This window comes from Canis lupus, chromosome X (genome assembly GCF_048164855.1).
Source record: "Canis lupus baileyi chromosome X, mCanLup2.hap1, whole genome shotgun sequence".
Lineage (NCBI taxonomy): Eukaryota > Metazoa > Chordata > Mammalia > Carnivora > Canidae > Canis > Canis lupus.
The window spans coordinates 55,846,199-55,868,971 of NC_132876.1; the positions used below are offsets into that span (position 1 = coordinate 55,846,199).

General features: G+C 35.4%; 1 protein-coding gene and 1 long non-coding RNA gene across 4 annotated transcripts in view; one reads left to right on the forward strand and one right to left on the reverse strand.

The window, feature by feature from the left end:
- Positions 1-19,352, forward strand: part of LOC140628640 (uncharacterized) — a 146,976-nt gene extending 127,624 nt beyond the window's left edge. The window contains exon 3 of the long non-coding RNA XR_012026672.1: positions 17,804-19,352. This is a non-coding gene — a long non-coding RNA (uncharacterized lncRNA). The remainder of the gene's footprint in view (positions 1-17,803) is intronic.
- On the reverse strand, positions 2,516-22,773 carry PABPC5 (poly(A) binding protein cytoplasmic 5). Of its 3 annotated transcripts, XR_012026671.1 has the most exons (3): positions 22,546-22,773; positions 5,092-5,249; positions 2,516-2,651 (listed from the first exon to the last, which is right to left on the reverse strand). XR_012026671.1 is itself a non-coding variant. In XM_072818014.1 (2 exons), the coding sequence occupies exon 2, from the start codon at positions 21,902-21,904 to the stop codon at positions 20,756-20,758; it is 1,149 nt and encodes a 382-aa protein (XP_072674115.1). In that variant the 5' UTR covers positions 21,905-21,930; positions 22,546-22,761; the 3' UTR covers positions 13,127-20,755. The 3 variants fall into 3 exon arrangements, 2 of the variants coding, with proteins under 2 accessions (XP_072674115.1, XP_072674114.1); XM_072818014.1 differs by lacking the exons at positions 2,516-2,651; positions 5,092-5,249 and adding an exon at positions 13,127-21,930 and having other exon boundaries at positions 22,546-22,761; XM_072818013.1 differs by lacking the exons at positions 2,516-2,651; positions 5,092-5,249 and adding an exon at positions 17,090-22,015 and having other exon boundaries at positions 22,546-22,760.

Genomic DNA, 22,773 nt, shown 5'->3' on the forward strand with positions numbered 1-22,773 from the left:
TGCAAGAGAGTGGTCTAGTTTCATTCTTCTGCAGGTGGATGTCCAATTTTCCCAGCACCATTTATTGAAGAGACTGTCTTTTTTCCAGTGGATAGTCTTTCCTCCTTTATCGAATATTAGTTGACCATAAAGTTGAGGGTCCACTTCTGGATTCTCTATTCTGTTCCATTGATCTATGTGTCTGTTTTTGTGCCAGTACCACGCTGTCTTGATGACCACAGCTTTGTACGACAACCTGAAATCTGGCATTGTGATGCCCCCAGATATGGTTTTCTTTTTTAAAATTCACCTGGCTATTCAGGGTCTTTTATGATTCCAAACAAATCTTCAGATAATTTGTTCTAACTCTCTGAAGAAAGTCCATGGTATTTTGATAGGGATTGCATTAAACGTGTAAATTTCCCTGGGTACAATTGACATTTTCACAATATTAATTCTTCTAATCCATGAGCATAGACTATTTTTCCATCTCTTTGTGTCTTCCTCAATTTCTTTCAGAAGTGTTCTATAGTTTTTAGGTATAGATCCTTTACCTCTTTGGTTAGGTTTATTCCTAGGTATCTTATGCTTCTGGTTGCAATTGTCAATGGGATTGACTCCTTAAATTCTCTTTCTTCAGTCTCATTGTTAGTGTATAGAAATTCCACTGACTTCTGGGCATTGATTTTGTATCCTGCCACACTGCCAAATTGCTGTATGAGTTCTAGCAATCTTGGGGTGGAGTTTTGGGGTTTTCTATGTAGAGTATCATGTAATCTGCGAAGAGGGAGAGTTTGACTTCTTTGCCAATTTGAATGCCTTTGATTTCTTTTTGTTGTCTGATTGCTGAGGCTAGGACTTCCAGTATTATGTTGAATAGCAGTGGTGAGTGTGGACATCCCTGTCTTGTTCCTGAACTTAGATGAATGGCTCCCAGTGCTTCCCCATTGAAAATGATACTTGCTGTGGGCTTTTCATAGATGGCTTTTAATATGTTGAGGAATGTTCCCTCTATCCCTACACTCTGAAGGGTTTTGATCAGGAATGGATGCTGTATTTTGTCAAATGCTTTCTCTGCATCTATTGAAAGGATCCTATGTTTCTTGTTTTTTCTCTTGCTGATATGATCAATCACATTGATTGTTTTACGAGTGGTGAACCAGCCTTGCATCCCGGGAATAAATCCTACTTGGTCATGGTGAATAATCTTCTTAAAGTACTGTTGTATCCTATTGGCTAGTATCTTGTTGAGAATTTTTGCATCCATGTTCATCAGGGATATTGGTCTGTAATTCTTCTTTTTGGTGGGGTCTTTGTCTGGTTTTGGAATTAAGGTGATGCTGGCCTCATAGAACGAGTTTGGAAGTATTCCATCTCTTTTTGTCTTTCCGAGCAGCTTTAGTAGAATAGGTATGGTTTTTTCTTTAAACTTTTGATAGAACTCCCCAGGGAAGCCATCTGGCCCTGGACTTTTGTGTCTTGGGAGGTTTTTGATGACTGCTTCAATTTCCTCCCTGGTTATTGGCCTGTTCAGGTTTTATATTTCTTCCAGTTCAAGTTTTGGTAGTTTGTGGTTTTCCAGAAATGAGTCCATTTCTTCTAGATTGCCTAATTTATTGGCATATAACTGCTCATAATATGTTTTTAAAATGGTTTATATTTCCTTGGTGTTGGTAGTGATCTCTCCTTTCTCATTCACAATTTTATTAATGTGAGTCTTCTCTCTCTTCTTTTAATAAGGCTGGCTAATGGTTTATCTATGTTATTAATTCTTTCAAAGAACCAACTCCTGGTTTTGTTGATCCATTCCACATTTCTTCTGGTCTCTATTTCATTGAGTTCTGCTCGAATCTTTATTAACTCTCTTCTTCTGCTGGGTTAGGATTTATTTGCTGTTTTTTCTCTAGTTCCTTTAGGTGTAAGGTTAGCTTTTGTATTTGAGTTCTTTCCAGTTTTTGGATGGCTGCTTGTAGTATGATGTCTTTCCCTCTCATGACTGCTTTTGCTGTATTCCAAAGATTTTGAATGGTTGTATCTTCATTCTCATTAGTTTCCATGAATTAACTCAGTGTTTTTAATTATTACAAATTTATTTTAGTCTTGATTTCCACTTTATGATGTTTTGGCATCTGACAAAGCTATTTCTCCCACCATATTCTTTTTTCAACTTTATCATGACTATCCTTGACCCTTTGAATTTCTATACAAATTTTTGTTGTTGTTCTTGTTAGAATTTTTTTATTATTATTCTAAGAAAGAACCCCCAAAACAAAAAAAAATTTCCAGCCACACACATGAGTGGTATGGGTAGGGGCATGTGTCCAGCCAGCCAGTCCCAACCCCTAGTCCATGTGGTTTGGGCATTTATAAGGGGTGTGGGGAATGACCCCCTAAAAATGGTGTGTGTGTGTGTGTATAGGAAGGAGAGGGGTGCAAAAGCAGTGGGGAGGGGTGGGGGGAAGGAAGTGATGACGTCAGTACTGGGAATGTTGCAGGTGGAAAGACATTCCATAACATTTCTCATTGTACATACCACCAGGGACACTTTCTTTGCCCATTAGCAGGACTAGCATCTTGATAGTCATGGTGACAGCGATGCTGATGGTGGAAGCTCTACCGGTACTCTTGATATGAAGATCTATGGTAAATACACCATCCTGTAGTAGTGAGACCTGGATAACAAAACACTTTTAGGCTCTAAGTGTTAGCCTATTCATTAAAAAACTTGCCTGGTCTTTGCCAACCAGGACACCAACCGCTGCTGGTGTGATGTTGGTGAAGGTTTTCTCAGGGACTATGGCCCAGATCGAGGTCCAGTTCTTATAGCTCACAATGGCCATGTTCTGACAGGTCCTGACTGCTGTAAGGTTGGCCGTGTAGGCTTTCTACCAGCCATGGCACTGATACTGAGGCTGCTCTCAGTGTTATTTCTGAGGCTGACACAGGCTGGGCTGGGGGCCTCAGACTGATGGGCAAGGTAAGGGAGAGAGCTCGGAGCATGTTGTGCTGCCTTCAGGACCACAGCTCTGCTAGCTGTGCAGCAGCCCTTGCATGACCACTTTTCCCATACAAATTTTAAAATCCTCTCACACCCAGTTCTACTTAAGAAAAAATTGTGGAGGTCACCTGGGTAGCTCAGTGGTTGAGTGCCTGCCTCTGGCTCAGGTCCTGATCCTAGGGCCATGGGATCAGGTCCCCACCCAGCTCCCTGCAGGAGACCCTGCTTCTCCTCCCTGTGCCTATGTCTCTGCCTCTCTCTGTGTGTCTCTCATGAGTAAAGAAACAAAATCTAAAAGAAATATATTGGGAATTTGACTGTGATCATATTTAACCTATAAATCAAATTTGTATAAATAATTTCTTTGAATATTAGGCCTTCTAATCTGTGAATATTGTACATCTCTCATTTATTTATATCTTCTTTAATAATGCATGTTGAATTATTCTAATTTTTCTAATTTTCTGTTGGTTGTTTTCTACTTAGATGTTTTTGGACTATATAAAATGATACACTTTTAAGTTCATATTTTTGTTTGCATATAGAAAAGACAATAATTTTATATTAAACTTGTATCCAGTACATATCAGAAATCTAGTTTTTATCCTAATAGTTTTCAGATTTTATTTATTTGAGAGAGAAAAAGCACAAGAAGGGGTAGGGGGAGATGGAAGAGAAGGAGAAGCAGACACTCCACTGATCAGGGAGCCAGAAGTTGGACTCATCCCAGGAACCTGGGATCATGACCCAAGGAGAAGGCAGATATGGACCCAACTGAACCACCCAGGTGCCCCTTACTAAGTTTTTTTTTAAGATTTTATTTATTTGAGAAAGAGAGAATAAGCAGGAGTGAGGGGCAGTGGGAGAGGGAGAGAGAATCTCAAGCAGTCTCCCCAATGAGTGCAAGCCCCATGAGGGGCTCAATCTCAGACCCTGAGATCATGACCTGAGCCAAAATGAGGAATTCTGCACTTAACTGACTGAGCCACACAGGTACCCTTATCTTAATAGTTTATTTGAAGATTTACTTGAATTTAGAGTCCGCAAAATTATATCTTCTGTACATAATAGTAGTTTTATTTATTTCTAGTCATTTTAGCTATTATTTATTATATATAATAATATATGTATTGATTTATGCTTTACTAAACTATCTAAAACAAATGGTACACTGTCAGATATAAATGGTTATAATAGCATTCTTGACTTCTGAGAAAATTGACTTAGAATTAAAAAACTAAAAACAACTAAAACAACAACTAAACAACTAAAAACAATTAAAGACATCTTTAAAAAGATTAATATTAACTGGGAAAACAGTGAGTTCCAAAATAATTAGGTTATGGAAATAGTTTGTGTGATAGCATCAAGTCCATGGCTTGTTTCATTACTTTTTTTAAGAAAAGATTTTATTTATTCATGAGAGACACAGAGAGAGAGGGGCAAAGACATAGGCAAAGGCAGAAGCAAGCTCCTCGAGGGGAGCCCGATGTGGGACTGGAACCCAGGACCCAGGGATCACACCCTGAGCCAAAGCCAGACGCTCAACCACTGAGCCACCCAGACGTTCCCATGACTTGTTTCATTATTGATGGACTCTTTACTAACTCTGAAGTATTTTTACTACTAACTTTATTTTTACTGATTTGAATTAGCCTCAGTTTTACTTGTGTATGTTAAATTTTCTTAATTTTATATAGTACTGAATCTTTTCAAAAAGAATTTGGCTTCTTTTTTTATATGAATTTATTTTTTATTGGTGTTCAATTTGCCAACATATAGAATAACACCCAGTGCTCATCCCATCAAGTGCCCCCCTCAGTGCCCGTCACCCAGTCACCCCCACCCCCTGCCCACCTCCCCTTCCACCACCCTTAGTTCGTTTCCCAGAGTTAGGAGTCTCTCATGTTCTGTCTCCCTCCCTGATATTTCCCACTCATTTTTTCTCCTTTCCCCTTTATTCCCTTTCACTGTCTTTTATATTCCCCAAACGAATGAGACCATATAATGTTTGTCCTTTATATTGGTGCATTTTCATAGAATACACTAATGTGGTCTATGTAGATATTCTTGGATGTACATAGGTATATAGCAACATAGTAACAACAGGCTACCTTAGGTAGGCTTCCTTAGTCATCAAGAATGATTTAATGTTCTGGAGGAAGGCAGGGATATATATAAGTATTCAGAAGAGCAGGGCTTGGAAATTCCTTCAGGCTGAAATTGTAGTCACAGGTGCATTTCTGTTCTGATCATCTGTCCAACACTAATACTGTAAGATAGGGGAAAGAAAAGAAAAACCTCACTGTATAAAGTTTTAATTTCTGAAAGTATGACAATTTTGAGAAGGGCATATAGACTTAGCATTTGATTTGAGTACATATGCAAATTATTTAGATAGTTCCTTATCTTTCTATGAGAGTAATTTTATAGTGGGACTTTCTAGCCCATACTTAATATTGGGACAGTGAAGATGATTTGGCATGTACCAAAGACAAAAATACATAGATTCAAGTTTACTGGTGTAGGTTTAAACTTGAGAAAAAAATATACATGCATTATTGGTCATACTCACATTTTTGTGAATACTATTCCTCAGTTGCTAAAGGATAATTATCTCCATCCTCTAAATGACCCAAGGTTTTTGCTAATAGATAAGAGAAACTATATCGTAGCTTTAAATGGTTCAAGGAGCTAAAAGCACTGTGATTGATTTACCCTAGGCTACAACTCAACAAAAAAATCTGAATTTAATTATACACTGTGTTTGTTGTCAAACACACTATCAAGAGAGAATGAATGATCTACAGGGCAAGACTACATACATGCTATCATGGTTAGTGATAAAAAAATGCATTATATTTAAATTTTTTTAAATATAAGAGGAAACTTGGAGATGTGCTTTTCAAAAAAAAATTAAGACTTTATTCACAAGAGATACAGAGAGAGAGAGGCAGAGACATAGACAGAGGCAGGAGAAGTAGGCTCTATGCAGGGAACCCGATGTGGGACTCCATCCCAGGACTCTGGGATCATGCCCTGAGCTGAAAGCATCCTAATGCTTTTCAAAATTAAAGGGGAAAAAGATTGCCAGTAGTTTACATTTACTGAAGTGATTTTACCTATCACTAATAAAAATTTGAGAATAGGGAATACATAAATAAAATCTTTAAAAATTTTGAGAGTAGAATATAGTTTAGAAATAGACATCTACAGATGAAAGAAAAGAAAAATGATGTGTCCTGTTACTTAACTACTAAACTTTCCTTTAGATATATTAAAAGTAATTGCCAAAGTATTTCACTTAATTTGAAGCAAATATAACTTTTGTCTCAGTTTTTGCCATTCCTATAAATAGATTCAGTACATGCTTGTACTATGAGTAGATGCTCTGTTGGTTAAACAATTCATTTTAGAAGTAACTGTAGATACCTATTGAGACTAACATCTACATTAGCATTATTCTCAAGTGTCTTTATGCTATTTGACTTTTGAGACAGATTATATAAAATATGTTTCCTTTCATATTGTGTGAAAACAAACTATTTCTTTCAATAATGGTTTTTCTGTGACACTTCTATTCTGTTCCAAATACATTTAATTTGGTAAAGCCTTTAATTTTTCACTTCTTTTCACTTGTGGATATAAGTTGGTAAATGCTGAAGCTATATAAGGAAGTCAGAAAATATTGGTGATTATCCCTATTCCTATAACTGGTTCAAGTGTTGCACTAACTTTCACTAGACAACTGTGATAATCCTCCCTCTTCCCAAACACAAACACATATAAATATACACACACCCACACAGCCATACACACACCCACTGCATGTGTGCACAAACATGATTATTTGGCCTAAATAAACTAATAGATATTTGGTATAATTTGGTTGCCAACATAGAAGAAAGTTTAAGATCAAAGTAAAGCTATGAATTCTAGGTTGGTGGATGATAATTTCATTTGAGTCTCTCCCTCTTTTCTGGATATTATCCTCCATTCTTTTTTTTTTAGATTTTATTTATTTATTCATGACAGACACACACAAAGAGAGAGAGAGAGAGAGAGGCAGAGACAGGCAGAGAGAGAAGCAGGCTCCATGCAGGAAGCCCGACGTGGGACTCGATCCCGGGTCCCTAAGATCACACCCCGGGCTGAAGGTGGCACTAAACTAAACCGCTGGGCCACAGGGGCTGCCCCCTCCATTTCTAACAATAATAATAATAATAATAATAATAATAATAATAATAATAGAAACAGTATGTGTGTTTTCAATAGCTCAGTTAACAAATAGGTACTGCACACCTTCTATGATCTCACCTCTGTAGTAGATGTAGCTATGTGAGAAAAGCAAATAAGAGAAGGCCATATTCGAAGAAAAGTGAGCTTTTCTAGCATACAATAGTTAAACTTGCTAACATAAAGGAAATTTTTTTCTTGGAAATTTTGTTGTGGTATAAAATTGAGGTGTTCTCATTGCCCTAGGAGAATGATGAGACATGGAAATTACGCCAGAGATCTTTAATGAGGGATTGAAAATGAAATTTTCCAGCCTAAAGGGGGAACTGTACATATAGGAGTTTTAGAATGGTAATCACTTGCTCAAAAGCAAATTTCCAAAATAGTTTTTAAAAAGCTTGATAAAATTGAACCTTGATTAGCAATAATTGAGAATGCTTGCTTTAACTGTAACCTCACTAACATTGACTTATTTTTTTCAGTGTTACTAATTTGATATGTGAAAATGTTATCTCGGTAAATTTGCATTTCTTGATAGTTACCTTGTATATTGTCATCTTTGCTGTACAATTGTTAGTTGCCTTTTTCTTTTAAAATGATCTGTATATTTTCTCCAAAACTACTTTTGCCCACGTGCTTTTGTATTGATTTGTGTGATTTCCTTACACAGAATCAAAAATTATGACCGTTGATCTATCATAATTGGTGTGGATATTTCCATTTCTAGTTGCTTTTCAATTTTCACTTGGTTAAAAGAAATATAAGAATAAAATATTAATCTAGACAAAGTTATTGAGCTTTTTTATTTATTCCATTATATTTAAAGAATTTTTAAAGTTCACCAATTTTATCCACTATAGAACCATATCTACTCATTAAATAAAATTTGTAATATCCAAAAAAATAAAAAAGTTAAAAAAAGACCACATTGTTCCAATTTTCAGATAGCCTCAAGTGTACTATAAATACTTTGTTGAATTTCTTTCCATTACTTTTTTGAACTCTGGGGAAAGGTTTTCATGTTGCTGTTGCTTGGTTATTAGCAAAATGCATTCTTCTTTATGATATAATCATCACTATTTCTTGTCATGTTGCATTCTATCAAGTCATGCAGTTCATTTATTAAACAAATATTTGTTTACTGTCATTACATATCAGTCACTCTTTTAGGCATTGTAATGGCTTTAGTGGAAGTAGGGTGAGAAACAACAATGGAATAAACATATTACATATTTTTCCATGCTGTGAAGAAAAAATAAAGTAGGTTAAGCAAGAGGAATAAAGACTTAAGGAAGGAGGTGGATTTCACAATTATATACAGAGGGGTGAGAAAAGGCCTTTCTTATAGTGCTTTTTATTTGTGCTATTTTAATTGATACTTGAATAAATTGATAGAATAAGCTTTGCAAATATCTGGATAGAGAGCTCCAGGTGAAGGGACAGAGCAAGAACAAATGAACTGACATAGGAATGAGCTTGATATTTCTAAGAATACTGAAGTGACGGTGAGTGGTAGAGATGTGAGAGAGGGGAAGAAGAATAAGACATTTCAATAGCAAGGTAAGGTCTTGGTAAGAAGTTTGAACTTCACTGAGTGTAAGAGGGATGGCCATTGGACATTGAGAGCAAGGAAGTTACACAATCCAACTTATATTTATAAGGAATCACTCAATCAGTTTTTTTTAATATTTTATTTATTTATTCATGAAAGACATACAGAGAGAGAGGCAGAGGCACAGGCAGAGGGAGAAGCTGGCTCCATGCAGGGAGGTCGATGTGGGACTCGATTCCAGGACCCCAGAATCATGCCCTGAGCCAAAGGCAGATGCTCAATCACTGAGCCACCCAGGCATCCCTCACTCAATCAGTTTTGTGGAGAATATAGTAAGAAATGGATAAGAGCAGGAAGATCTGTTAGGAGATTGATGAAATAATCTATGTGAGAGATGATGGTTATTCAGACTAAGCCATTGGCAATAAAAAGTGTTAAGGCATAAGATTTTGAGTATATTTTCAAGACTTAGCCATCATAATTTCCTGACATATTGAATGTGGGATGTGAGAAAAAGAAGAGAGTTAAGAATTACTCCAAGGTATTTGGCCAAAAAACACCAAGGAAGGAGCTGCTACTTACTGAGATGAAGAAGATACAAGGAGGAGCAGAGTTAGAGGGTAAGGAGATTAAGAGTTTAGTTATTATAAAATTTTTGTAATAATAGTTTAAATAGTTTTCCTTTACTAAAGATATTCTACTTTAGTTATAAACTATTTAGAAAATATAAATAATGAAAAGTTCCACAAAAATCACTTCTAATTTTATTAACCAAGAAAATTGCTTCTTTTCTTTTTTTTTAAGATTTTATTTATTTATTCATGAGGGGAGCAGAAAGAGAGGCAAGGACATAGGCAGAGGGAGAAGCAGGCTCCCTGTAGGGAGCCTGATGCAGGACTAGACCCTAAGACACAGGGATCACGCCCTGAGCCAAAGGCAGACACTCAAACACTGAGCAACCCAGGTGTCCCAGAAAATGTTTTGATGTAACTGTATAGTCTTTACCCACCCACACACACGCACACACACATACACACACACAAATATAAATACAATATATACATTCACACATTGTTTATGTATATAACATTTTTCTTACTAAAATGGGATGCTTTTCATGGGCTGATCATTTCAGATACTTAACATCTAGCATTTGTTTAGATTTTTTTTTTCCTATCCAGACATTTGGGGAAAAGATGAGCCACTTGTTCTATGTTCTAGCACTTGTTTGATTTGACTATTGTCATTACTGTTTACTTCTTTAAGTTAATTTGTAACTTATTTTACTGAATTATATCAATTAATAAGTTTCTATATCTTGCTTATTCCAAGTAGCTAACCTTGGGAAATACTTTCTAAGCCAAATTATCTAGATGAGTGTTTCTAGTTCAAGAATTGAAAAACTATAACTCACAGGACAAATCTGGGATGCTACCTTTTTTTATATGGCCTGCAAGCTAAAAAAGGCTTTTAATAGATGAACATACTTACAATTGATTTGATGATTGAAAAACACAACTTTGAACCTTAATTAGGCTCAATATAATCCCCTAAATTCTTTTCATTAGAATTATATTACCAAAAAAATGCTCTTTGAATATTTTCGTCATTATATTTTGAATTGTGTCCATTTTAAAATGTGTGGGAATTTGTTTTTTTTCTTTTTATATAAGTATGCACATGATATCCTTGATGTTACTTCTTTTTGTCCCCCAAAGGCTCGAATAATTACTATCCATCTGGCCTTAACAGAAAAAAATGTTTGCTGGCTCCTGCTCTAGATTTTTAATAAGAGTGCATAAGAATAAACCAGAGGCTATGAGAAAAATGCAGATTTTTGTTTTTCACCCTATCTTCACCCTACCTTTCACCACACTGCTACAACTATTTTAATTCAGTAAGCCAAAGGTGAGTGCTAGGAATCTAAATTTTAACAAACATCCCAGGTAATTCTTATACACTCTGAAACAAATTTTTAAAAACACAGAATTCCAATTTGCACTGAGCAAATTTCAATATGCCTTTGAGCTACATTTCGGCCTATACTTCACCACTGTCATGCTGGTAAAAATCAGTCCATTGTAAAGATCTCATTGGAATGGCTTGCCACAGGAACTACATCTGCCTATAATTCTCTCCACCTATCATCATTTGTGCAGTCATCTTTCCTTGGAATACAGCACTGCTAGGGAATCAAAACATTGTTTGTGGTCTAGGAGGTCTGTAACTTTTAATTTGAACCCCTATGATAGGGATAGATAGATGCGTCATTATTCCTGGGTTCCATACAACTGTTATTATCTCCTTTTTTATTCCCTCTTTATTATTGTTTACGTATGTATGTATTCATAAATCCATCCATCCAATTTTCCTATAAACACAAGATTTTAAAAAGAATTAAAAATAAACACAAGATTTTAATTTTGCTGGAATTAGTGGCACTTCCCACCCCAAAACCATGCAAACCTTGAATTTTTGATAAGAATGACATACAAAAAAAAAAAAAAGAATGACATACAATTTGTTTCATAGTAAATTTAGAAATCTATCAATGCACCTGGGAAAGACCAAATGTTGTGACATTTGAGTACAAACAACAAAATATAAAGATCTTTAAAAAAATCAAAACAGTACAGAACATTCCGGAGTCATTGTTAGAATTTATTGCTGGAATATCTTAATACGAATTCTGAGAAGTCCTGAAGCTTTTAGGTAGTACATGTGAAAATCAGAAAGGAAGAAATAATTTATCTTCTGAGACAAATTTAAGCATTAAGCCTTGACTCCTCTTAATGACATTTATGCAGTTTGCCTCAAGTTCCCATTTCTAAGAACCAAACCTTTCCTCTTTTCTCTACATTCTCAATATTTTCATTGCTTTTTCTTGTTTATACTAATGGTGCATCAGAGAAATGATCTACTCATCTACTCATCTCTCTGAGTAGATGTGAAGGATTTTCATGTCTTTTTTGCCTTTTTGAGTCCAATATTTTTGCATATTTTTTTACGAAATTCTCTCTCTGGAGACAATGTATTAATTAGTATTAATTTATTGCTTGTGTATCAAAATATGTGTATTCAATTTATCTGAAATTATTCTCTTTTAATTCACGAATTCCTAATACTGACTAAAATTATTTAATATAGTGTTCTTAGTTATTCAATGAGCTTTAAATTTGTTTTTTAAGGACAAATTCTATATTGTTCCAAGTACTTAACATTTTCAACTTCATTCAGAAACCTGATAGATTGCCTTTACACATTAAGCAAGATAAACAGTTCTACCAGATAATATTCTAAAAATGTATGATCCCATGGGGTGCCTGGCTGCCTCAGTTGGTGGAGTGTGAGACTCTTGATCTCAAGGTTGTGAGTTCAAGCCCCATAGTTGGGGGGAAAAAATCTAAAAAAAAATTAAAAAAGGAAAAGAAAAATTATGATCCCAGTGAATTAAAACACAATTCTTATAGCCCTAAATTCTTGGCCCCAGATTAGAGATACAATTTGAAACACGCAATTACTTATAGGAAAATGCAGCCTAAATGATTTCTATGATGAAACTTGCTGTTAAGGAAAAGTTGTGATACTGTTTTCCAGTTTATATTTCACCTCAGAATATTTTAGGAGACATATTTATCCTTGAGCATTAAAATAGATTACATAATATGCATCTCTCATATCCTAAAAATTAAAAAAATAGTGCAAATGAGCCAATGGCCTAAGAAAATGATTTTGTCTGAATAAAACTGTTTTTTTTAAGAATTTTTTATTTTATTTATTTATTATAGTCACACAGAGAGAGAGAGAGAGAGAGAGAGGCAGAGACATAGGCAGAAGGAGAAGCAGGCTCCATGCACTGGGAACCCGACGTGGGATTCGATGCCGGGTCTCCAGGATCGCGCCCTGGGCCAAAGGCAGGTGCCAAACCGCTGTGCCACCCAGGGATCCCTAAAACTGTGTTTTTTTTTTTTTTGAGACTAAAGTAGGAGAAATAGTTAGTCCATACTTGTTTTTCAATCATCACAGTTTATTTCACTTATATTAAAATATAATAGAAGTTTCAGAAAACTTTATCTTCCTATATACTTTTTGCTCTTTGAGAGTTTACGTTATTGTCATATGTCTCCATAAAACAACTAAGGGCTTCATATAGTTCATGTTCATTTCCTAAACTGCCACTTCAGAAAAGTTGGTTTGTGTCCCTTAGCATTATTTCTTGTTATGCTTGGAATTTTGCTTTCACATCTCAAAATTTTTACCACATTAGCAATGTATAGTTCTAGTTGTATTACCCAGTCTTTGGTACTCAGATGATCTAGAGCATGTATACATTATGAAATGACAATTCCAAACAGAGCCCATAGCTTTGATGTTGGTTTAATTAGGATCATTTTGATATTTACATTTCTTTAAAAAAGAATATCTTCAGCTAGATACATTAATCCATATATAAACAGTACATGTCCTACCATCTACTGTGGCTTACATTCAAGTCCTGAAATTTTGTTTCAATCAAGTGGTACAATATCACATGCACACACATCTATTAGACATTTTTGAGGTAATGTTTAGACAAAGTATGTAAACTAAAAATGCCTTATAAAATCTTCTGTGTTCCGTAAAGGATGAAGTTAAGAGTAGGTGATGGAGGTGAGAGAATAGAGAGAAGCCGATTAGCACTGATGATTTTTTTTAAAGATATTCACTTACAAATGAAAGGTTCCTAAGGGTTATTATTACTTTAGTAGTCAATCAATGTTAAGAATAATCATACAGGGACACTTGGGTGGCACTGTTGATTAAGCATCTAACTCTTGGTTTTGACTCAGGTCATGATCTCAGGGTCATGAGACTGAGTCCCCATGGGGCTCCATACTCAGCTCAGAGTCTGATTGAGATTCTCTTCCTCTCCTTCTGCCCTTCCCAATTGTGTTCTCTCTGTCTCTCTCTCTAAAATAAACAAATAAACAAATCTTTAAAAAAAGGAACCATAGAAACTAAATGAAAACTATTCATGATGCTTTACCTTAAAATAGATATCAAGCTAGGCAGATATTTCCTACCTTTACTCTTAAATGTTTATAACATTTAAATTACTCTTTATTTATGTATGTCCCTATTTAAATTGTTCTTTGTTAAATTTACAAGCCTCATATATTAAAAAATCTTTAATGAATAGAGAAATGTATTCATCATCTTGACTTTCATTACTTTGTCATGATTCCTACCATAATGTAATAAATCTTTCCTTCATCACAAAAAGTATCTATTTACTCCTTTATTTAGGGAAACTAACATATGATATTTCTCTGCAATAAAATCAATTAGGGATATATTTTCTATTTCCTAAAGCACTGGAGAAGAAAGCTTGCAAATTCTGTTTGTCCTATTCAGGGACGTAGTCTGCCCCAAATCCTCAGAAAGGTGATTTAAAACAAAGGAAATAACAGATGTTGGCAAGAATGTGAAGGGGAACCCTCTTACACTTTAGTAGGAATGCAAACTTGTGCAGACACTAGAAAACAGTATGGAGTTTCCTCAAAAAGTTAAAAATGGAACTACTCTATGATCTAGCAATTGCACTAGTAGGTATTTACCCAAGGATACAAAAATACTGATTTGAAGGGATACATGTACGTAATGTGTAATGTTTATAGCAGCATTATCAACAATAACCAAGTTATGGAAAGAGCCCAAATGTCCATCAAGTAATGAATGGATAAAGAAGAAGTGTTATATATACATACAATGGAATATTACTCAGCCATCAAAATCAATGAAGTCTTGCCATTTTCAATGATGTAGGTGGTGCTAGAAAGTATTATGCTAAGTGAAATAAGCCAGAGAAAGACAAATACCATATGATTTAACTCACATGTGGAACTTAAGAAACAAAACAGATGAACATAAAGGGAAAAAAGAGAAGCAAACCACACAACAGACTCTTAACTATAGAGAACAAACTGCGGGTAGCTGGAAGGGAGGTGAGCAGTGAGATGCGTTAAATGGGTGTTGGGTATTAAGGAGAGCACTTGTTTTGATGAGCACTGGGTATTATATGTGTGTGATGAATAACTAAATTCTCTCTGAAACTAAAATTACACTATATGTTAACTAACTGGAATTTAAATAAAAACTTGAAACAAAAAAATAAGAGTTATTTGCACCCAAAGAAAATGAAAATGCTAGTTCCAAAAGATAAATGCACTCTATATTTATTTCAGCATTATTTATAATACCCAAGATACGGAAGCAACCCAGGTGTCCATCAATATATGAATGGATAAAGATGTGGTATATATACACAACAGAATATTAGTCATAAAAATAATGAGACCTTGCCTTTTGCAACAAAAGGCATGGACCTAGAGTGTATTACACTAAGTGAAGTAAATCAGACAAATACCATATGATTTCACTTATCTGTGGAATCTATAAAAAAAAAAAACCCAAACAAATAAATAAACAAGTGCACTATTAAATACAGAGAACTAACTGGTGGTTGCTAGAGGGGATATGGGTAAATAGATGAAGGGGATTAAGAGCTACAAACTGCCAGTTATAAAGTAAGTCCTGGAGATGAAAACTACAGCATAGGGAATATAGTCAATAATATTGTAATAACATTGTTCCATGACAGATGGTGACTGCACTTACCATGGTGAGCACTGAGTAATGTACAAAATTGTTGAATCAATGTTGTGCACCTGAAACTAATATAATTAGTATGTCAATTTTACTTAAAAAAGGAGTCATTTGCCATCTTGTTTAAATTTGCTTAAAATTAATTTTTAAATGATCCTAAATATTGATTTAAAAAGTTCTTGATTTTCCAAAAATGTAATTTACACTTTTGGACGTTTTAAATCAATCTCAAAACTTGTAAAATTATTTATTTTACATTATAGAAGGCTTATTTTTATGCAAAAGATGCCAGCATCTGATATTCCTCTTACTGGTTCTAAAACAAAGAAACTAATTTACTCTGAGACAGCCGTGACATATAATATCATCACTCATCTCTTTTCTTGCAAGTCTCTCTAAAGAACTATTTTTTAAAATTAAATAAAATAAAAAGACTGCAAACTTTTGTTGAAAAATTGAATGAGAGCACTGATCATTTTTGATTGCCAAATGGGAAATCTTTTTTTTTAAATTTATTTTTTATTGGTGTTCAATTTACTAACATACAGAATAACCCCCAGTGCCCGTCACCCATTCACTCCCACCCCCCGCCCTCCTCCCCTTCTACCACCCCTAGTTCGTTTCCCAGAGTTAGCAGTCTTTACGTTCTGTCTCCCTTTCTGATATTTCCCACACATTTCTTCTCCCTTCCCTTATATTCCCTTTCACTATTATTTATATTCCCCAAATGAATGAGAACATATAATGTTTGTCCTTCTCCGACTGACTTACTTCACTCAGCATAATACCCTCCAGTTCCATCCATGTTGAAGCAAATGGTGGGTATTTGTCATTTCTAATAGCTGAGTAATATTCCATTGTATACATATACCACATCTTCTTTATCCATTCATCTTTCGTTGGACACCGAGGCTCCTTCCACAGTTTGGCTATCGTGGTAAATGGGAAATCTTTTAAATTAGACTGACTTTTGAGGGTGAAAGTACTTGAGGTTAGCTTTTTTTTTTAAGTTTCATAGTAATTATATTTTCAACATTTGTACATTGAGTTAGGTCTTTCTCAGATTTCCAATGGTAGCTAGATTGTTTCTAACTACTGACCCTGATCCTTTGGAGCCAAGTGGAATACATTAACTCTCTTGAAGCTCCAAGGAACCGTTTGTTAAGTCATACTTCATGGAAAGTAACATCCTAAAATATATAAGAAAGAATTAATTTCACATACATATGCATTAGTCTTTCAGGGATTATTGTGATCAATTGATTTAATATAGGAGCAAGGCTTTGTGGAATAGTTTTGGTCTTGAAGCAACATCCCATTAATTTATTCAAAAACTGTTTCTCTACCAATAGATTTTCATTTGAGTTATGCCGATTACTGGAAGCTATAAGATAAACTCATCAATCAATTGTTGACAATAATGAAAAAGAAATGATAAGTAAAAAAGTATTGATAACAACTTAATGGTATAAACACTAGTCTATGTCACCAGTAACACTATATTAGAAGTCCCAATCTATGTAACGAATCAGATCTCAATTGTTTCTTCATGGGATGAAATTCAATAAAAACAGTTTATTCTATAATAACTCATTTCTCTTGTGAAATTCTGAGAAGAGAATTGAAACCCAAACAAATGGAAGGATAATTCAACAGGTAATCATGGGATGCCAATTGTATTTTTGTTATTACTGTAGGTGCTGGGAATGCATGTATCATCTATACTCAGTCATTTATTCATACATTTCTAAATATTCCCTTAAGTTCATCCATCTCTTTATAGGTAGGATGGTATTCACACCATTCTTGAATATTCCCTTAAAGACATAGTTATTATTAGTTATTTTTCTCTTGTTCTGAAAATATCTTGCACATGTAACATTTTACTTTCCCCCTTAACCACAGATACAACCCAAAAGGCATCAGTATGTATGAAGTTTTCTGTACAGAAAAGTCTCACCAAAACAACCTTTAATATGATGGTTTACAATAGCAAAGAAACATTCTTTTTTTTTAAGATGTATTTATTTTAAAGGAGAAAGAAAGAGAGAGAGCAGGGGGGAAATGAAGAGGGAGAGAGAAAGTTAAGCAGACTCTGCCCTGAGCACAGAGCCCAGGGCAGGGCTCTATCCCAGGATCCTGAGATCATGACCTGAGCCAAAACCAGGAGTTGGATATTCAACCTACTGCTCCACCCAGGCAACCCACAAAGCAATATCCTTAATTTTCTTCTCCCTGGGCATATTTGAAGTTTGTACAGTGACTTTTTTTGAAAAGCTAGAAAAAAAAAGGAAGAAAAACAAACAAAACTTGTGTTAAACAGTCCATTCTTAAGTTTACCATAACCATTGATAGTATTGTTTTATTAATTTTTACTAATTATTTTGTTCTAGGGACGCCTGGGTAGCTCAGCAGTAGAGCACCTGCCTTTGGCCCACGGTGTGATCCTGGAGTCCCGAGATCGAGTCCCACATCGGGCTCCCTGCATGGAGCCTGCTTCTCTCTCTGCCTATGTCTGCCTCTCTCTTTCTGTGTGTCTCATGAATAAATAAATAAAATCTAAAAAAAATTATTATCTTGTGCTAGGAAATGAGCAATATCCTATTTTTAATGCCTTTTCACCAATTTAAGCTGTTTAGTTGTCTTGTTCACCCTTGGAAGCTTTAATTTAGTCTATTAAATGTAGTTAAAAACAAAAAGAATGAGATTGGAAAACTGCCTAAGTGTTTGTGTTCAAATAGAGATTATCTTTCCTTTATCTTTTTCTCCTTTTTACCAACTAAATTTAGAGTTTTTAAACTATTTTTCAGTGTCCTAACATGTATGTTTTATCTGTACCTGGGCATATTTTAATTACTTATTTATACTGGCTAACTTTTTGAAAATAGTAATTATTTAAATACTTAAATAATTTCCCAAAATATATTGAATGATTATACTTGAAGATTTTACCTTCTAGTAATTTTTCATGATTTATACTGAATCAAAACATTTGTAAATGGTTTAACACTAACACTTCAAGTTTATAAATTTAAATAAAAACTGGTAATGTGTAAAAAGGAATAGAAAGTACATATAGTAAATAGTTACCAAAGTAACTATTTCACATTGATTTCAGTTTGCATTGTTTTCATATATTTTAATGATAATGATATAAAACAAGTGAGATCAGAAAATACGAAAAAATAGTTTTTACTTTTACTTTTGTGAGTTTAAGTAAAGGATATATCTTGAATGATTTTTTCAGAATTTTGACACATATATCAATATAATGTGCATTTTAATTTTTCTAGTAGACTTAAGCTTTTACATGCTGTAGATACTTTTTCTCAAGCTCCTATAACTCATACTGTTTTAAGCCATCACAGCATTGTTTACAGATGTAGAAAACATTGTAAATCATATAAGTCTTATTCAATAATGCATTACTTATATAATCTATAGTACATCCACACAATAGAATACTGTGCAGTCACTAAAATGATACAGATTGATATTTATTGACATAAATACAAAACATTATTATGTTTTAGTTTAAAATTTAACAAAACACAGTACATAAATGTTTTATTTGTTTGTAAAATAGTGTGTGTATACATAGGAGAAAAGGCATGGGAGTATATGTACACACAGAAAACATTAATAGTGATGATCTCTGAACTGTGGGAATTTTGCTTTTTTATAAATGTCTGCATTGTGTACATTTTTTTAAAGCAATGAGCATGTATTATGTATATGATCAATAAAAACAGTGATTTCCATTTGAAAATATTTTATAATGAATATAAGTGTAATTTGTAGGTACACAATTACACCAAAACAGCTTTTTCTCATTATTTTATGGGCAAATAGCTAACAAAAGCATTAACAAAATTATTTATTTATATTGAATTATGTGTGTAATCTAAAATTTCTATATAACATAATAAAAGCCAATTAAGAATAGAGACAATACATTTTCTATGGTTGGATCTGTGATATGAATAAATCCTATTTTAAAAAGTAATTATTGACATTTTACATAAATTAAATAATTATTTCTCTACTTCCAAAAAGGATTTGAACAAACACATATTAAATGAGAGGCAACCTAAAGAAAACAAAACTAAGTATAGTACGGATGGAAGGTAGATGGTGGGGAAAAGAGGGGACTAGAAGTAAAATATGGAAAATCTGTAATCTAGAAATTACAGGCTAAATAATGTAACTGCAATATAGAACAGAACATTTTGTCACAACTTCCAAGCAGCCAGACATAAAGAGAACCATACTGAATTAATAGCTTTCATATAATAGATGGAAGCATGTGATTTAATCAAGAGAGACAAGCTTTTCCTTAATTTTGATACAGATGTGAATATTATCACATGGATGTATTAAAAATTTACAAGAGATAATGACAAGCTTAGTAGAAGATATTCTTCAAATTAGTTTTCCAACATCACTATATGGATGATTTATCCTTTATATTGACAGTTTATGGAGACTGAGGTAAGATTTTAAAATTATCTATAAGTAAAGACAATTCACTGCAGTTATTCATCTTTTTCATTAATTTAACATGACCCATCTCTACTACTAAGGAGTTAGAAAAATGAGTGGCAAGAATGCTCCTTGGACTGTCCTAATATATTAAATCTCTCAGGAAATATCTTTAAGATGAAACTCATATTTTTAATAATGCTTAAAGTGTTAATTTCCTAAGGTACTGATTGAGAAAACACCAATATGTTTATTTCTCTGGGCATGAAGTTAAGAAAACTTCCAACACTTAGTCAAAGCCACTGTCAACTCTGTGGTATGCCCACAATATGTTAGTAAAGGGGAAAAATGTATAAATAAAGAAACTCACATTTCCTTAAAATAACATTCATTTTAAATAATAAAGTAAAATTATGCACAAATGTTAATTGGATCGCATACATTTTCCCCTGCTATATTGATTTCTCACAAAGCAAATTAGTTTTCTGCGTGATACATTCAGAAATCAGGTCCATTTTGAGAATATTTTCACTGAAGCAATTACATTTAGTATTATAATTGAAATAAGGAACTCTACTCAATTACCTTACCTGGACTGATTTGAAGGGGGGGGGTATGTGGAGGGATGAATTTTAATCTACATATTCCTAAGGATATTTTATCAAAAAATAGTACAAAATGACAGTTTCACAATTAGAAATTATGTTCTTCACTAAAATGAACAAAGTTTTCTAGTTTGTTTTCTCAAAAGAAATTATTCACTTAAAAAAAAAAAACCTGGCATAAAATAACCTCTTATCACAAAATAGCCCAAACTAAGTAGGCACCAGCTTAAGGATGAAACAAATTGAGCATTCTTATTCTCACCACCTGCACCTGGCCTGACCCAGGGTGACGTGCAGGGGCTTGGAGCCCACTGTGCGACCATTCATCTCATCCACTGCTTTTGTAGCATCTTCAAAAGAGGAGAAGCAGACAACACCAAACCCTTTGCCTTGCCCTACTTCCACCATCACTTTGGCCCGGCTAATTGATCCAAAGGAAGAAAATTCCTCCTTCAGTTTTTCATCATCGATGGTCTCATCCAGGTTCTTAATATAAATAGGCACCCCAGGAGGCCGACTTTTTTCTTTTAATCTCAGCCGTTCAAATCTTCGTCTTAACTCAGCCAATCGTTCAATTTTCTTCTGTGCTCGCCCTACATATAGAACTTTCCCATTGATGGACTTTCCATGCAGGTCTAACACAGCCTTTTGGGCAGCCTCGTGTGTCTCATACCTCACAAAGCCAAAGCCCTTAGATTTCCCACTGGCATCTCTTATTACCTTAACACTCTCAGTTGGCCCATATCCACTAAATATTTCCTTCAGTTTTTCATCATCCATGTCATCTCCAAAGTTTTTAACAAAAACATTGGTGAAAGTTGCTCTATCCCTGGTTCTGACTTCAGCTGCTCGCTCTTCTGGGAATTTGAATCTGCCAACATACACCTGGCGGTTGTTAAGCCGCACTCCATTCATGTGCCAGATGGCTCTATTGGCAGCAGCCAGGCTGTCAAAGTGCACATAGGCATAACCCTTAGAGCCATTGTCATCGCATACGACTTTGCAGGAGAGAATGTTCCCAAAAGCAGAAAATAAATAAAAAAGGGCCCTATTGTCTATGGATTTGTCCAGGTTTTTAATGAATATATTTCCAACTCCAGACTTTCTTAAGCGGTCATCTGGCTGAGACCACATGAGGCGGAAAGGTTTGCCATTAATCAAATCAAAATTCATGGTATTCAGGGCCCACTCAGCATCTGCAGGAAAGCGAAAGTTAACATAGCCATAGCCCAGGGGACTGCGGGTCACTGGGTCACGGCAGATTCGGGTGAAGCGCAGAGGGCCAGCAGGCCTGAACTTTTTATATAGCATGTCCTCCGTGACATCTGGGTCCAAGTCACCCACGTACAGGGCAGCCTTTAGGTACTTCTTTTTCTTGCCAGCAGGGTTAGGCTCTCCACTTCCCATCTTTCTGAGTACAGGGAGGTGGCTCTCTTGGGAGAGAAAAAAGGCCGATTTCTCTAAGCTATGGGCCAAGCAGCTGTTCACAAACAGAAGAAAGCCAAGGAGAAGGAAGCTCTGAGAAAATGAAGTTCAGAAACAGCTGGTCAGCAGGCTCAGAACAAACACATCAGACAAAAATGCATCCCAATAACAAATCTGTTCTACCTAAGGGAACTTCTAATTTAAGATTTAAAATCTGTTTCAAAAGCCAGTAGTAAAGCAATTTCCTGTTCCCCATTTAATTGTAGGAAATCATCAAGCAGCTGGCTGGCACCCCACATCCAGCATTGCCGACAGAGGCCTGGAGACCTGTTTTCTGCATTAACATAGGCCTCGACCTCCTGTTGGCTTAAAATTCTATTAACATGGGCAGGGGCCAACCGTGTATTCCTCCGCCGGCTGCTCGGCCGGTCTCAGGCGGGCTCGCAGCTAACTAAGGCCACTAAACACACTCAGCGTCAGCGAAAGGGCAGACTAAACACTTGGTGCGCTGGGGCCGGAAGGCAGGCTGCAGACGGCGGATCAGACAGAGAAACAGACAGACAGACACACGCGCTGGGGACGGGAGACCGCCCAGATACCCCAGATGCCCACCGGGTACGGACCGAGAGACGCGCGGTAATTTCGGCAGTCTGAGACTCGCGGCAGGTCCGGAGGGACTGACTGGCAGACACGCACTGGGTCAGCTCCGGCGGGAGGCGGTTCCGGACAGATGCGGGGCGGAGTCAGAGGAGAAGGGCAGATGCGCAGCGGGCGGGCAGAGCGGGGACCGTGGACGTGGATTGCTCTCCGCAGGACAAACCGACCCAAGGACGAAAACCATTTAGCCTGTG